Raw genomic sequence first — 16,640 nt, 5'->3', positions numbered from 1 at the left:
TCTGATACCAATTGTAGGTTCCCAGCCGGATCTACACGAGATATCGCGTACTACGTAGGTGCGGAATCCCTACGTAAGACGTTACGAGTATAGAAAACAATACGAGCTAACACACGATACGATAACCAAACACACGTTGTATTCCAACCGTAAACACGTGATACAATGACCACTGAATACAAAACTCTCTGACTCAAATACACGAATAAACTCTTAATCTATTTAATAAGCCGTAACAAACAACTTATATAGACACGACAACTTCGCCTGGCATGTTCAGGCGAAGTTGTCCCTAACTTCGCTTGACTAACAAGTTCGCCCATATAAGCGAACTTGTTAGTAACTTCGCTTACATATAAAACTCAAATCTAATTAACACGATTACAGACACTCGACACTGAACTACTGACATCATGCACCAACAATTTACTCATAAACGCAGTTCTAAATATAAGAGTTAATAAAAACTTTCGCGGAATAATAAAACTTCAACCATAACATTTTACATAACCATCAAATCATGTCTTATAAAACATTCGTAGTCAATTAAAACAAAACATAGTCTTTAAAACATCACAACATTTCTTCGAGATGCCAGTATCTTCGATTCCATGCCATGTGTCTTCAGTCACGCGAACTGCCTCAACCTATTTGCCTGCGTGCATACTAAAAGTCAGCTACGCTGAGTGAGTTCTAGTTAATCACATAACTTATTTTTCATACACATATACGTGCCCGAAGGTACGCATTACATACATATCAAGATCAACATTCGTCCATACACATTCATATCTAACCATACATTATAAAGGGGCGTTTCACCCTACATACCTCGAATATTATTAGGGTCCGGTACCCTCCATCCTCGGATATTATTAGGCTCCGGTCACCTTCATCCTCAGATATTATTAGGGTCCGGTCACCCTTCATCATCGGATATTATTAGGGTCCAGTACCCTTCATCCTCGGATATTATTAGGGTCTGGTACCCTTCATCCTCGGATATTATTAGGGTCCGGTACTCTTTCTTTCATAGCTTCATACTATACTTGTCTTTAAATACTTTTCCTGACAATACGTGCAATCTCCGAAGAGCGTTCACATACCATTAACATATCATACGTACATTATGCATACATCATAAATATCATACATGCATCTTATCTTACATCATACATAGCAATCACGTCTTTAGCTACCACCTGACGGTACATGCAATACCCGAAGATCGTTCACGCACCGTTAAGCAATCATCATACATAAATCGTACAAGGCATACACTTACCACTTAAGGTAAGTTTATTAACTATCACATCGAGTATGCACACAGCCCTGAAAACATAACAAGGAAGTGAGGCTAGAAACTCACCTCAATGCGGTTGAGTTCACCGTTTACGGTTATTCCCTTCTTGAGCTGTGCACGACTAACTGTATAATAGTTATACGTTTCAGTAAGTTATCACTACACTTATCGTCTTTCTAGTTTAATTATTACCCTCAACGAACGGGGGTCCGGGGGCAGCGCCCCTGGCAGCAGGGTTCTAGGGGCGGCAGCCCCTAGCGGGGTCCAAGGGGCAGAGCCCCTGGCTGGGGTTAATTTTTATTTTCATTAACTTGGAAAATTTTTATTTTCATTAACTGTCTTAACACATTTTCCATTAGGATTTTGAATCATTAAATAATTTGCTACTTAAAATCCAAGGGCTTCTTTGTAATTAAATCATTCTTTTCTAATTCCAGAGACCATTTCTACCATTCTGTTAAAATTCTAGTTCGTTACCTATTATTAGAGAATTGGGTTATCATAACGAACTGCTTCTCATAGCGAATTGACCCCTTTAACGAACTGGATTTCTTAACGAATCAGTTCATAGCGAACCGGTACAAGTAGCGAACTGGACCTTCTAATTAGTTATCTCCTTTAACGAATGACTATAACGAATTTGGGACTAATTCGTTATCTTCTAGCTATAGCGAATCAACGGTAATTTGCTATCTTTTCCCTTAACGAACTGAAGCTAATTCGTTACATTCCCACAGACGAATCAGCTTAGCGAATTACATCTAATTCGCTAATTACCCTTAGCGAACTAGGGTTAGGTCAGGGAATGTCAGAACATTCCCTGACATTCCTTATCCTCGTACCACTATTCCGGCGCCGCCTTTCCGGCACCGCCTTTGCCAGAAAGCCGCTGGAAAACCGCGAACACGTCGTAAAAACTCGTTTTCACCGTTTTTCGTCCCGTTCGATCCAGATCTGAGCTAGGGTGTCCTTTAAGCTCATCATAGGTTCGGTTTATACCCGATTCCACCCGGATCTCGTGACTTAAACGGTTTAACGGTGTCGGCTCGTCGTTTCGTGACCATAACTAACGGATTTAATCTCATACAACAAAATACTATTATACCTTGGGTCGGGATCCGTTTCTTCTTCTATATTTCGGCTAGAGAGAGGCTAGAGATAGAGAGCTTAAGTGTGTGTTTGAGAGGTGTATGGAATATGTGTAAATGAATGAAATTTGGGTATTAAAGGTTTATATATTTATGGATCATGGGCTTAGCCCATGGTCTTTCCTTCTTTCTTTCATACCCAAGTCCATAACCCATACCCATTTACCCCAACACTAAACTAACTCATATTCTAGTTATCTAAACCGATTTCGACCCATTATAAAATAGACGAAATTTATTTTATTAATATAACCAAAAGTAGGATGTTACAGTGCCCATCGGGGCGAGTGCTACTACAAAGAAAAATCTTGTGTCATTTGTGGGAACATGGGTCATGTGGTTTCAAATTGCCCTGTTAAAATGTCGGTGTGCTATAAATGCTATCAACCAGGACACAAGAAATCCAAGTGCCCGGAGTTAGTAGGAAAGAAAGATGTAGGAGACATGAAGGTTGAAGTCCCAAATTCGCGGGCACAATATTTTCATATAACAGCGGCCGAAGCAAATATTGAACCTGACGTGGATTCAGGTACATTTACCGTGAATTTAATTCCTACACAAGTTTTATTTAATACGAATGCGAATAAATCATTCGTATCACATGGATTTATTCAACACCCTTCATTTGTTTTGACAAAACTACCTATGCCTTTAGAAGTAGAGGTAGGAGATAACAAGAGTTTTATTGTTTGTGATGTGTCCCGAGATTGCAAAATGAATATTGAAGGTGAAGATTACTCGGTTGATTTAATACCCATGGCGATGGGGGAATTCCATGTGGTGATTGGGATGAATTTTTTGTTCCGCCACCATGCCAATGTAGTATGCTACTGCAAGGAGATACAATTGACATCGCCGAGTCGAAGACTTGTTACTATTTATGGGGGAAAAAATTACAACCCCATAATGTGCTCGATGATGGACGCTAGTAGACACATTCAACATGGGTGCAAGGCCTTCGTAACCTACGTGCTCGACTCGGAAAAAGAGATGCCAAAAATTGAAGACGTGCCCATCGTGCGCGAATTTAATGACGTGTTCCCGAACATTTTACCGGGAGTGCCACCAGAGTGTGAGGTGGAGTTCGGGATTGAATTGATCCCGGGTGCGAAACCGGTTGCTAAGGCACCATATAGGTTAGCACCATCGGAGCTTCAGGAGCTAATGTCCCAATTGCAAGAATTACTTGATAAAGGGTTTATACGGCCAAGTGTCTCCCCATGGGGAGCACCGGTGTTGTTTGTGAAAAAGAAAGACGGAAGCATGCGCATGTGGCTAAACAAACTTACCGTAAATAATCGATATCCACTTCCGAGGATCGACGACTTATTCGACCAACTACAATGTGCGTGTTGGTTTTCAAAAATCGACTCGAGGGCGGGTTACCACCAATTGAAGGTAAAGGATGAGGATCTGCCGAAGACGGCGCTCCGTACGTGGTATGGACATTACGAATTCATCTTGATGTCCTTTGGGCTAATAAATGCACCCGCGACATTCATGGATCGCATGAACCGGGTTTGCAAACCTATGTTGGGCAAGTCAGTGATTGTGTTCATCGATGACATTCTAGTTTACTCAAAAAACGAGGCAGATCATACTCGTCATTTGCAAGAAATGTTAGAAACACTTAGGAGAGAAAAGCTTTACGCTAAGTTCTCAAAGTTCGCCTTTTGGCTTCGGGAAGTGCAATTCCTCAGGCACATCATAAGTGCCGATGGAATATTAGTATCCGTCGAAAATTGAAGCGGTGTCAAAATGGAATCCTTTGAGAAACCCCTCGGAGATTAGAAGTTTTTGGGACTTGCGGGTTACTATAGGAGATTCATCAAAGACTTCTCCAAAATTGCATCGCCATTGACTATGTTAACCCGCAAAGACAAGAAGTTCATTTGGAAGGATGAGCAAGAAAAAACATTTCGTTTGCTAAAGGAAAAGCTGACTCGTGCACCGGTATTAACTTTACCGGATGGCAATGACGACATGGTTGTGTACTCTGACGCATCTCAGCTTGGTCTCGGATGCGTACTCATGCAAAGAGGTAAAGTAATTGCTTATGCCTCGATACAACTGAAAATACATGAGACGAAGTACCCGACTCATGATCTTGAGTTGGTAGCGGTGGTATTTGTCTTAAAGATTTGGAGACATTATTTGTATGGGTGAAGTGCACTATTTTCACTGACCATAAAAGCCTAAAGTACTTCTTTGATCAAAAGGAGTTGAACATAAGGCAAAGACGTTGGCTAGAAATGGTGAAAGACAATGATTGTGAAATATATTATCACCCGGGAAAGGCTAACGTAGTGGTGGATGCCCTTAGCCGAAAGGGAGGTTACGCTCCTATTCAGGTACGGTCCATGCAACTTGTGGTAACGTCGGGATTACTTGAACAGATCCGGGTGGCACAAGTAGAAGCGGTAAAAGAGAAGAATTAGAGAAAAGAACGCGTGAAGGGCTAGTGAAAGATATTGTAGATGGAAAAAATGGGATGAAATACCGATTCGGTAGGATTTGGGTTCTGAACACTTGTGGTGTCGAGGACCTCCTACTTGATGAGGCTCATAAGTCGCGTTATTCGGTTCACCCGGGGGCTACCAAAATGTACCGAGACTTAAAACAAAATTATTGGTGGCCCGAGATGAAACGAGATGTGGCAAAGTATGTCAAAAAGTTCTTAACTTGTTTACAAGTCAAAGCAGAGCATCAAAAATCTTATGGAAAACTCCAGCCATTGGATATACCTGTTTGGAAATGGGAACATATTACTATGGACCTATTACCCAAATTACCAAGGACGGCCCGGGGATTTGATGCCATTTGGGTAGTCGTTGATAGATTGACTAAAAGTGCTCATTTTATTCCTATACGCGAAAAATATACATCCGAAAGATGTCGGAGGTATATGTGAACGAGATTGTGGCACGCCACGGGGTTCCGGTGTCAATCGTATCCTATAGAGACAACCGGTTCACTTCGAACTTTTGGCGAGAATTTCAAGAACAGATGGGTACCAAGTTGTTGATTAGTACGGCTTACCACCCACAAACCGATGGACAAAGTGAAAGAACGATTCAGACCTTAGAGGACATGCTTAGGGCATGCATAAATAGACTTTGGCGGTAGTTGGGACACTTACTTACCGCTATTCGAATTTTCGTACAACAATAGTTACCATTCAAGCATCGGTATGCCACCGTACGAAATGCTTTATGGTCGGAAATGTCGAACCCCTGTATGTTGGGGTGAAGTCGGACCACGAAAACTAGCACACAAGGATGTGGTGAGAGCCACAAACAAAAAGATTGACGCGGTCCGGGCCCATTTAAAAGCGGCCCATGATCGACAAAAGTCCTATGCAGATAAAAGTTGAAGGCCCATTGAATTTCAAATAGGGGATAAAGTAATGTTGAAGGTATCTCCATGGAAAGGGGTCATCCATTTTAGAAAAAGGGGGAAATTGAGCCCGTGGTTTATTGGACCATTCAAGATTATTGGCGGGGTGGGCAAGGTGGCTTGCCGTCTTGAACTACCAGAAGAATTAAGCGGGATTCACAATACATTTCATGTTTCGCATCTACGAAAGTGTTTAGCCGATGAGACAGCATATGTCCCCCTCGACGACATAGAAGTTGACACAAAGCTCAACTAAGTGGCACAGCCTATTGCAATCCTTGACCGGAAGGTCAAATGCCTAAGAAACAAGGAAATTGATCAAGTCAAAGTGAGATGGGAGCACCAGAAGGGATCAGACACCACTTGGGAGTCCGAAGAAGAAATGATGAGACTATACCCTTCTCTTTTCGGTACGTATAAGTGTTTCGGGGGCGAAACTCTTTTAAGGGGGGGTGACTTGTAACACCTCAAAAATATTAAATTTATACACACACACACACACACGATTATCGGTTATTAACGATACGGTAACTAGGAGATCTTGAACCTAGTTAGTTTCATAGAAAAAAAATTCTAATAAAAGGATAGGTTCAATCCATTTAAAAGTAAAATGTTGAACTAGAAGGGCCAAAGTGGTTAAATGAAACCTAGAGTTCTAAAAATAAAATTTTAAAACAAACACACACTGGTGTGTGCGCATAGAACGACCATAGAGAGAAGAAGGATAACACTTTATCAAATATTAAAATCAACAAGTTGAAAGGGTAATCGGGCTAAGAACCAGTGCATGTATAGAGATTTTCAATCATCCATACATATCTAACCTAAGGTATGTTTAACTTTTCGTTTTGGTTGATTAATTTTGTACACATGAACTTGAGAGATTGAGTTCTTGAGTAATTGATGTTAGTATGGCCTAAAAAGGGTGTTATAGAGACCCATGGCCTTAATCCTAACTGAAATTGTAAATGAATTAGGAATAATCAAGTGTTAGAGTACCATCTTGGTGTAGGAGGAAATGGGTTCAATGGGAAACAAGAAATCCATGAAATTATTGTAGCTTAATTGGATTAGTTTCCATCTAATGGATTGAAAATCCAACACTAATGTGATTATAGAGAACATACCTACTAGTTGGGTCTAAATCACTTGGTTAGAAACCTCTAAATTGAACTATTATGGCTAGCCAAATGTTATGCCCACAAGGTGTTTGACAAAATGCCTAAGTGGGTTATTAGCTATGAATAATGAATTAAAGTTGTTAATAAAACATATGGTAATGTGATTTGGCAAATTACTTGCTTTAGACACGAACCAGAATGGTTCTAATTATAATTGGGATGTGCTCTTTAGGCAACTCGGGGCAAGCTTCGAGAGGTCAAGCCGGGACGGACGCACGCTTGAAAGGAAAAGCTTAAGGTACGTGGCTATATGCTTCGTTATTTATTTCAATTATCTAATCTTGTTAAGTCAAATGATTTATCGTAAAAATGTTTATAAGTGTGAATGGTTTGCTCAAAAGTGATAGTATTCACAAAAGCAAACCAAACGGGTCAAAGAGATGTACATGCAAACCGGGGTAACAGAAGTATGATTAATAAGGACGATGAGCCTGGATAATGGGTTGTAATTAGTATAAACGCAAACCGGGTAACGGGAGTGTGGTTCATAAAATAATTAACCTGGATAATGGGTTATAGTTGGAAAAAAAGAATAGTTTCTTGAAAAGAATATGAATGAATCAAGTTTAAGTACTTGAACATAAACCGGGTCAAATTAGTGTAAACTCAAACCGGGTAACGGAAGCGTGGAACACGAGATTAATAAGCCCGGGTAATGGGTTGTAAATGTAGAGAAATAAACCTATAAAAAGATTGTGGACGATTTAAGTTATAATGCTTAAATGTCAAACGGGTTAAATAAACGCAAACGCAAACCGGGTAACGGGAGCGTAAAAACTAAGAAAATTGAATCCGGTTAATGGATTATGGTTTAGATATGTTAGACACGATTTTCTAGTGATTATATTGAGTTTGGATGAGTTTTGGATAGATTTGGATGCAAATTGGGTGAAAAGAAAGCATGCTTAGGTGACCCGACCGTGTTGAAAACTGACACGGCTGGGTAAAGGTTCTGAGAGAAAGCATGCCAGGTGACCCGGACGGGTTGAAAACTGACACGACCGGGTAAAGGTTTTGAAAGAAAACATATCCTGGTGACCTGGGCGGGTTGAATTCTGACACGGCCGGGTCAGGAAGAAAAATAAATAAATAAATAAATAAAATAACAATATATATATATATATATATATATATGTTTGTTCAAATGCTTTGATTTCTAATCGTTTGAATGAAATTGTATGATAGGTAATTTTGCACTTTAGACCCCGGATGAAGATCGAGCCATGTCAAGAACCGAACACTTCTCGAAAGTTCTTTAGCTTTCGTTGTTTTTTAAGTATTTTGTACTTAAACTAGTGGGCTTTTATTTTGTATAAGGATTAATTCTACATTGCAATAGTTCACGTTTTTTTATATATTATCGTACGTTTAATCGTTTGTTTAAATTCGCTCGTTAAAGACGTTATATTTATTTGTTTTTGAGACGAGCCTTACACATCCGCCACTGGCCAAGAAAATATTTGCTCGTGCTTAGCCACCTTGTTTCCTTTTAATTTAGCCTACTTGCATACGGCTAAAAATATGAATTCGTAGGCTAAATTAGCCTATGTAACACACATTTCATATTTTGATTTGTTTGAAGTTACTTTTTATGATTTCTAGTGACCAAAAATTGATGGTTAAGGCTTAGCCTCGTTGGCCGACCTGTTCCTCATGGTGCAATCGGATTGGTTCAAAATATGATGCTTAGAATAGATGTAAGCTAATAGTTAAAGTCTTCTTCTAGAAAAAGAAAAACGAAGAGTCAAAACACTTGTTTTGATATTTTTTCCTCAAATCTATTATGTTGAACCTTATAGTGTGTTTTATCATACAAGGGCATTGAATAGAAAATGTAATATCTACCTATTCTAATAAGTAAAACAATTGTATACATATGTCGGTTTTGTGGTTAATTTTCAGAATTTTTATCCCTCCAAAACTAATATATGTCATGGATTAATAATTATTAATTTTCCTTTTACACTCCATTTATTTTAAATCTGTAACATGATTAAATAATTCACTTTTCTTTAAACTCTATTTATGTTATATATATTGTAACATCCCGTTTTCTCGTTTCGGTTAATAAAATCGGGCTAGTGTTGGGTTAAATAGATTTGGGTAATGGATTTAGATTAAAAAGAAAGGAAGAAAAGATCATGGGCTTAAGCCCATGTCCCATGATATATAAACCTCAATTACTCCATAATTCTTTCATTTCACTCATTCCATACACCATCCAAAACACATACTTAAGCGCTCTCTCTCTTTCTCTGTTTCTCTAAACCGAAACCAAGAAGAAGAATTGAATCCCAACCCGAGGTCAGTGGCGGATCCATGATTTTTTTTCAATGGGTTCACTGTTTTTAGGTGCTCGATTTCATAGGATTGGGCATAAAAATTTTTGGGTCGATGCGACGATATGGGTCAAGTAAGATTAATCACATAATAAAAATACGATACGAATTAAAAAAAACGTCTCCAAATGCCTTTGCCATTAGTATAACTTTACGAGTGGGCCGATGACCTCGTTTTTTTTACACTTACATCTACCTTAATTTCCTCTAAATTTCACAAGTCTTATGCATATAAAGTTTCATAAACATATATACAAATACTGCAATTGCATACACCTTTACACTTAGAACAATCCTATTTGTTTAATTAGGTCACATCTTCATCTTTTCATCCCATATTGTGACATTCGTCAATTTCGGGTTTTGATTTTTCCTTCGCGATTTATTTTAATAAATTATAGTTCAAACTCGTATTGTATTGTAAACCCAACCCGGTAATTTTATTAATCATTTAAGTCGATCTTTAAAGTTTTCACGTACTTAGTTCATCAAGCCCGTCATGTAGGCGTGTACTAATCGTTGTTCATTTAACATAAAATCTGTTTATAAATTGTAAGGGGTACTTCTTGCTATTCTCAATCTATGTTAACAATTTGTTAAGTTTAGTAACCTCAGTATAATATTTAGGAGTTGGAGGACCTGTTTGCAAATAACAAACACACACACACACACACACACACACACACACACACATATATATATATAAATACATAAAACCCTAAACCTAAATCATATCATCACAGCCGTGACCCCACTTGGCCGTTTTCCGGCGACCTCGATCTGGCAACCTCCGGCCACCCTTTCTTCATCCAAAACACCACCACTGAACCTCCGGCCACCCGTCTCCGACCGACAGCCTACACCTCTTTCCGCCGTTTTTCCGGTGACCTTCGGCCGCCGTGGCTACCTCGTCACTCTCTCACTTTCTGCTCTCTCCGGCCTCCGTGTATCGCCGTGGACCTGGTGCTTCGTCTCTCTCTCTGCTCGCCCTCCATCTCTCGGCTCTCTCCCCCTCTCTCTCTCTCTTTCTAGTATCTCTCTCTCTCTCTTTTCTCGTCTCTCTCTCCCTCTCTCTCACTTTCTATCCGGTTCATTTTTCCGGCACGGCTCCGGCGACTCGCGAACCTCTAAAAGGTAAATAAATTTAGGATTTGGGTGTTTACGTTGTGGGGACGAGTTTGGTTTTAATTGTTATTTAAATTATGGAATTGGTTTGTTAACATATCGTGTTTCGGGATTTGGATTGTTGAGTCGTCTCGTCAAGACCCGAGTTCGAGTCCCACGTTAAAACCGATTTTGTGTTATCGTTGTTAAAAATCGTATAATTAGTATAAAACTATTTAAATATATAAAACTCATATTTTTTAACAATTATTATTATTATTATTATTATTATTATTAACTCTTTATAAAAAATATGTATATCCTTATTAATTCTAATTATTAGTACTAAATGTTTTATTTATTAATAGATCTTTAATATGGTGAACTCGTTTAGAAACCGAATCAAAATTTAGTATGGTATTATTATTACTAGTATTAGTAGTATTATTAGTATCATTATTCTTATAAATATTAGAGTTGTTAATATTATTATTATTATCTATTAAAATCATATTTTTATCATTTATTATTAACAATAATATTATTATATTTATTTTATGAATTCGTTTAGAAATCAAACCGACATCGAGTATGGTATCATTATTTACTATCAATATTATTTATTAGTATTATCATTTTTATCAACAACATTATAATTAATACCAAGATTTCTATTCTATAATTATTAATATTAGTATTATTAATAATGATTATTGTTATAATTATTATACTATATTAGTATTATTAGAAATAGTTATTGTTATTATTATTATCTTATATATCTATATATATAAGTATATATATATATATATATATAACCTATCTTTTAGAATTTTTATTATCATTACTATCATTTATCATTAATAATATTATTATAAACTTTATTATCAATTCATTTTATGAAAACCGAACTCTTGATTTAAAACCCGTCTTGTTTCTATTTAATATTGGTTTAGTTATCTAAAAGCCCCAATAAAATAATATTATTTTTTATTTTAATTATCAATTAAGTACGAATCCCTAATCGTTAACAAACTAACCGGTATTCCGATTTACAACCGAACCTTCTTGTCCAATGTTTCAAATATAGTTTCATTATGGTTTCAAGTTCATTAATATATATTATATTACTTAGTTTAGTTAAGGTTTTTATCGATTCAAGTCGGATTTGTTCGTTTACCGTTCGAGCTTCCTTTATTTGTCAATCATTTATTAGTTCTCGATTCGTTAGTCGAGGTGAGTACTTTCATACCCCTTTTTCCATCTTTCATTTTGGGGTTACATTGCATACTTAACAAACTAAATGCTTTATTTACTTGAATCTTTAAAACCACAAACGTGATTGTATACTTTACTTGAATAATTGCTCGATTTGGTGTTCTATGCTTATTTGTCTACGTGTTTATCGCTTTTGGATGATGGAACTATAAATCCTAGACCATTTGGCAACCACTCATGGCAAGGTGTCGTTAACGTAATGCAATTAACGATAACTATAAAATCCTAGACTACTTGGCAACCCCTTGTAGCTAGGTGGTGCTAATGTGTTTAGAAATTGTCAATAAAATCCTAGACTATTTGGCATCCCCTTATAGCTAGGTGTCGCTAACTTGTTTAGCGATAACTATTTTATCCAAGTTTATAGCTTTAATTTATTTTTTTTGTATACAAGTTTTGTGGCTTTTATTACTATATACTTATATGCTCAATCTTATGAATTGCTCACAAACCTTTGTTTTGACAAACTTTATTTTATGAAATGTTACAGGTTTGACTATTGTTGTCTCGAGGACTTGATGAAAACGTTACCAAGACCATTAGGGTATTAGTAAAATGAACAATATAATTGTTACTTGTATTCAACTTGTTGGTGTGAACGAGATGTGTTGATTATTGATTTATGAAATAAAAGAGCAGATTAAATATTGTCACTTTAAATAGTGTCTTGTGTATTTGTCCAATCACGTTTCACCCCGGCATGTTCCGCCGCCTTTGGTCGGGGTGTGACAGATTAGTATCAAAGCCAGAAAAATATAGGATAAGTGGTTAGACGTGACGGCCTAGTTTAGTCTTTACTTTAGGGTCCTTATACGTGTTACCTATACGTGTTTACCCTACTTGATTGTTCAATACACTTGTTTATTTATGTACTTATTTATTTTATCAAATCATAACTATACACATACACACACTTTCATATTACTTCAAGGTATCCTTACCTTAAAACGCAAAATCATTAGTTTTTATTGTGTTTTATGGATCACGAGCTTAACTTGGATCCCGTTGTTTCAAATCTCCTTAATGATTGTCTCATATGAGATGACCACTTTAAGTTGTCGAATGCGAGCGTTCCGGTCGCCTTCCAAATGTTTGGTGTTGAAAACATAAAAGCCTCGGTGGTACATGGACTAGTGTTTTGACATCCCGTTGTATCTCGATTTATTGTCTTTGTCATTATCGTTATTTGAGTCGAAAACATGAAAAAGACGCGGTGGTACGTGCACATGTTTAGATTCCAACATGGTATTTTTTTAAAAAGGTTTTTAGTGTCGGAATGTCAAGTAATGGTGGTTCATGCACGATTTTTCCACCTTTAAATCTTAAAACATTATTATTACGTTTCAAGAATTTAAACCATTTTTCCTACATTTTGTTATAAATTCTTATCACGAGTATTCATTTATAAATGTTATAATTTTTTTTCTTATTGTTAATAATTCTTTTATATCTCGATTTTATATGGTTAAGTTTTACAAGGATTTTTATTGCATTTTCGTTCATTAAAATCTCTTCGTTATAAAAAGGAAATAAATAAATAAATGTATGTATATGTAGAGTTTTATCTATTCATAATGATTTTTAATATGCCATTTATTTTCATTAAGACTATTTACAAACAAAAAATCTTATTATATAAATTTCATCATATTAAAAAGGTTTTATGATAAATTTCACCTTAACATTTCAAGTAAATTTCCTATTATGTAAATTTAAATTGTCTTTAACGTCCTTGTACAAAAAAAATCTTATAAATTTGTTTTTATTTTTGTAACTATTCCGTTTATTTTGGACGATCACTTCAAAATTTTAATTATTTAAACTTCTCACGACAGTTTAATTATATTACATTATATAATAAATGTGGTAGAATTTTCACTACCCAAATTTATTTTCATAACAACTTCCATCATGCAATCCTTGGTTCATTATAAATTTTCTCAAATAAAAATTTAAATCATACGATTGTCCGCGTTTTAAAATTCTTATAATAGTTTTGCCATGATTTTTCAAGAAAGTTACAAACTTATAGCTTGTAATCTTCTTGAATCTCTCATGCAAAACTTCATATAAATTTTACTTTAAAGACAAAAATCGTTTGCTCGTGATATCTCGATTTACGATGACGGCCATTTTAACTTACCGTGATATTTTCGTCACACGATATTAAGTAATGAACTTAGTAAAAAAATTTCATTACACAACTTTGTTTTCCCAAAAACGACATTCATCATTTAATATTGAAAGCTCATAACAAATTTTGACATTCAATTTACGTATTTTAAATTTCCTCATAAGCAAAAAAAAATTATTGTAATCATTATAAAAAAGGTTGTGTGATTCACACGCTCGGAACTCAAAAAAATTCTATTTATATAATATGTATATTCATATATATATTAACTTGTAATTTTTATTATCAAAATTTTCATGGATACTTCAAACATTATTTATAAATTATAATATTTTCAATTTAATACCTATTATTAGTTAAAAAAAAAAATCTTCCTAGACGCAACCAAGTTCCCAAACACCTGTTTTCCCTCTCAAACTACCGCCTTAAATCAAACCATCACTCCACTTCAAAATTTTCCGAGCACTCAAATCTTTCCTCAATATGAACAAAACCTAAAACATCGACGTTGTATCTTCACCTACCCAAACCCCATGCAAGTCCAAGATATAAAAAAAAAAAAATCAACCCAACAAAAGGCCATAACTACTGAAACTTGGTAAATAGAAGGTCAGTTCGTTATCGAAAGCCAGTTCGTTATAGAAAGCCAGTTCGTTATAAAGACCCATTTGTTAAGAAATAACGAAGGAGCTATTTCGTTAAAGAACTGGATAACGCACTAAAGTTTGAAAGAATGACAGAAAGGTCCCTAGACTTAGATAAAATGGATTAATTACAAAGAAGCCCTCGAACTTTATGAGTTAGAAAATAAAATAATAATTAAGAATTCTAATGAAAAATGTGTTAAGACAGTTAATAGAAATAAAATTTTTCCAAGCTGACCTGGCAGCTTGACCTCAGCCAGGGGCTCTGCCCCTTGGACCCTGCTAGGGGATGCCGCCCCTAGAACCCCGCTTCCATGGGCGCTGCCCCCGGACCCCCGTTCGTTGAGGGTTATAATTAAATTATAAACACGATATGGGTAGTGATAGTTAATTGATACATGTAATTGTTATACAGTTAGTCGTGCACAGCTAAAGAATGGAATAACCATTAACGGTGAATGTAACATGACACATGTGAGTTTCTAGCCCCATTTTCTTGTTATCTTTTCGGGGCTGTGTGCATACTCAATGTGAAGTGTGAATACACTTACCTTAAATGGTAAGTGTATGGTATAAGTGATATACGAGTTAGTATTTACATTGAGTTTATGAATGACTGCTTGTCGGTGCGTGAACGATCTTTGGATATTGCACGTATCGCTAAGGAGAATGATTACTTAGTGGTTATGAGTGTGTGTTAATGTTATGATGCGACTTTCTTATTATGTAAATGATGAACTGATAGGAAGTGTGTTATAGATATGTAGATGTAGAGTGTGTTAGAAGTGGAAAGGGGTCTAGTAGGGGTAATAGTGGCATGACGATAGTACGTGGCAGGGTAAGCCTATACGTGCCTTCGTTATTAAAGTGGCATAACGTGAGGGAGTGGTAGGGTAAGCCTATACGTGCCTTCATTATTAAAGTAACATAACGTGAGGGTGTGGTAAGGTAAGCCTATACGTGCCTTCGTTACTAAAGTGGCATAACATGAGTGCGTGGGAGGGAAAGCCTCTATGAGCTTCCGTAAACAAGTGGCTAGGACGTAAGGGGCAGTGAAGAGGTTAGGGATTAAGGTGAACAAGTTAGACAGAGGACCTCGTGTCTTCAGACACGTATATAATTGCATGTAATGGTTGTGTTTTATGTTGCCTGATTAACTAGAACTCACTCAGCAAAGCTGACTTTTAGTATGCACGCGGGTAAATAGGTTTAACGAGCTAGCATGAGGATGGCACATGGCATGGATTGAACGACTGGCATATGAAGATGAAAGAAATTGTGTTTTAAATAAAATGTATTATGATACGTTTTAATGACAAGTTTGTATGTTTTGTAACTAATGATTGAAGCTAACATTTCTGCGAAAAGTTGTAATTAACTATGATTTGTAGAACTGTGTTTATGAGTAAATCCGACGCTAAAGTAAGGCTATCGGGAACGGGGTCTTACATATATATACACTTTTATAAAAATAGATATTTACATATTATACTGTTATACATTGTTAAAGTATATTTCATAACATGCTTGGTGAAATCCAAAAATCAACATCAAACAGTGTTTGTTAAATATTGAAAAAAATATAATTTTAATTGTTATCATTAACATATTTTACTATGTATGTTGTTGAAGTTTATAAATAAAAAAGACAAAAAATAAAACTCTAATATGCTTTCAATTTACGAAGTAATTTTTTAATCATTAAATTATAAATATATGCTTAAAAGTTAATCCATTTTATAAAATAAATCAATTTATCTATTGTTTTTTTTGGTACATTGACATATAAATTATAAATATATGATTTAAATTTATCAATTTATTTTTTCGGTGTATTTAGTAAACTATACATATATATGTTAAATTGTAAGGATGATATATATATATATATATATATATATATACCAATCACTTTCAAATAAAATAAAGTTTATCATATTTAGTTTCTTCGGTTATTTTTATCAATGATCACTTCGGGTTTTTTGTGGAACCTAAATTTGATTGTTACGAGTTAAAACTTGGTAAATAGATCGTTTGGTACAAATTAACTGCATTTGTTTCAAATTTATTACGGGTAAATAAAGGGTAATTTGAATATTTTTAAAACTTTGAG

The 16,640-nt window shown here is 35.7% G+C and overlaps 1 protein-coding gene across 1 annotated transcript; it reads left to right on the top strand.

The window, feature by feature from the left end:
- The first annotated feature begins 4,314 nt into the window (after positions 1 to 4,314).
- On the top strand, positions 4,315 to 5,824 carry LOC143615649 (uncharacterized). The gene is made up of 3 exons (XM_077088727.1): positions 4,315 to 4,492; positions 4,848 to 5,352; positions 5,623 to 5,824. Exons 1-3 carry the CDS (start codon positions 4,315 to 4,317, stop codon positions 5,822 to 5,824), a joined length of 885 nt encoding a protein of 294 aa, XP_076944842.1.
- Positions 5,825 to 16,640: the final 10,816 nt, after the last annotated feature.

This window comes from Bidens hawaiensis, unplaced genomic scaffold, assembly GCF_021521415.1.
Source record: "Bidens hawaiensis isolate Kalapana, Puna unplaced genomic scaffold, B.hawaiensis_p1.1 tig00043701_1, whole genome shotgun sequence".
Taxonomy (NCBI): Eukaryota; Viridiplantae; Streptophyta; class Magnoliopsida; order Asterales; family Asteraceae; genus Bidens; species Bidens hawaiensis.
Note: the sequence above shows the minus strand (reverse complement) of the source record. Positions and strands in the feature narration are given on the sequence as shown.

Coding starts and splice junctions, on each gene's coding strand:
- LOC143615649 (XM_077088727.1), top strand. CDS start 4,315: ATGTTAACCCGCAAAGACAAGAAGTTCATTTGGAAGGATGAGCAAGAA. Junction 4,493..4,847: donor ATGCGTACTCATGCAAAGAG/GTAAAGTAATTG, acceptor TTACTTGAACAG/ATCCGGGTGGCACAAGTAGA. Junction 5,353..5,622: donor ACATCCGAAAGATGTCGGAG/GTATATGTGAAC, acceptor GTACAACAATAG/TTACCATTCAAGCATCGGTA.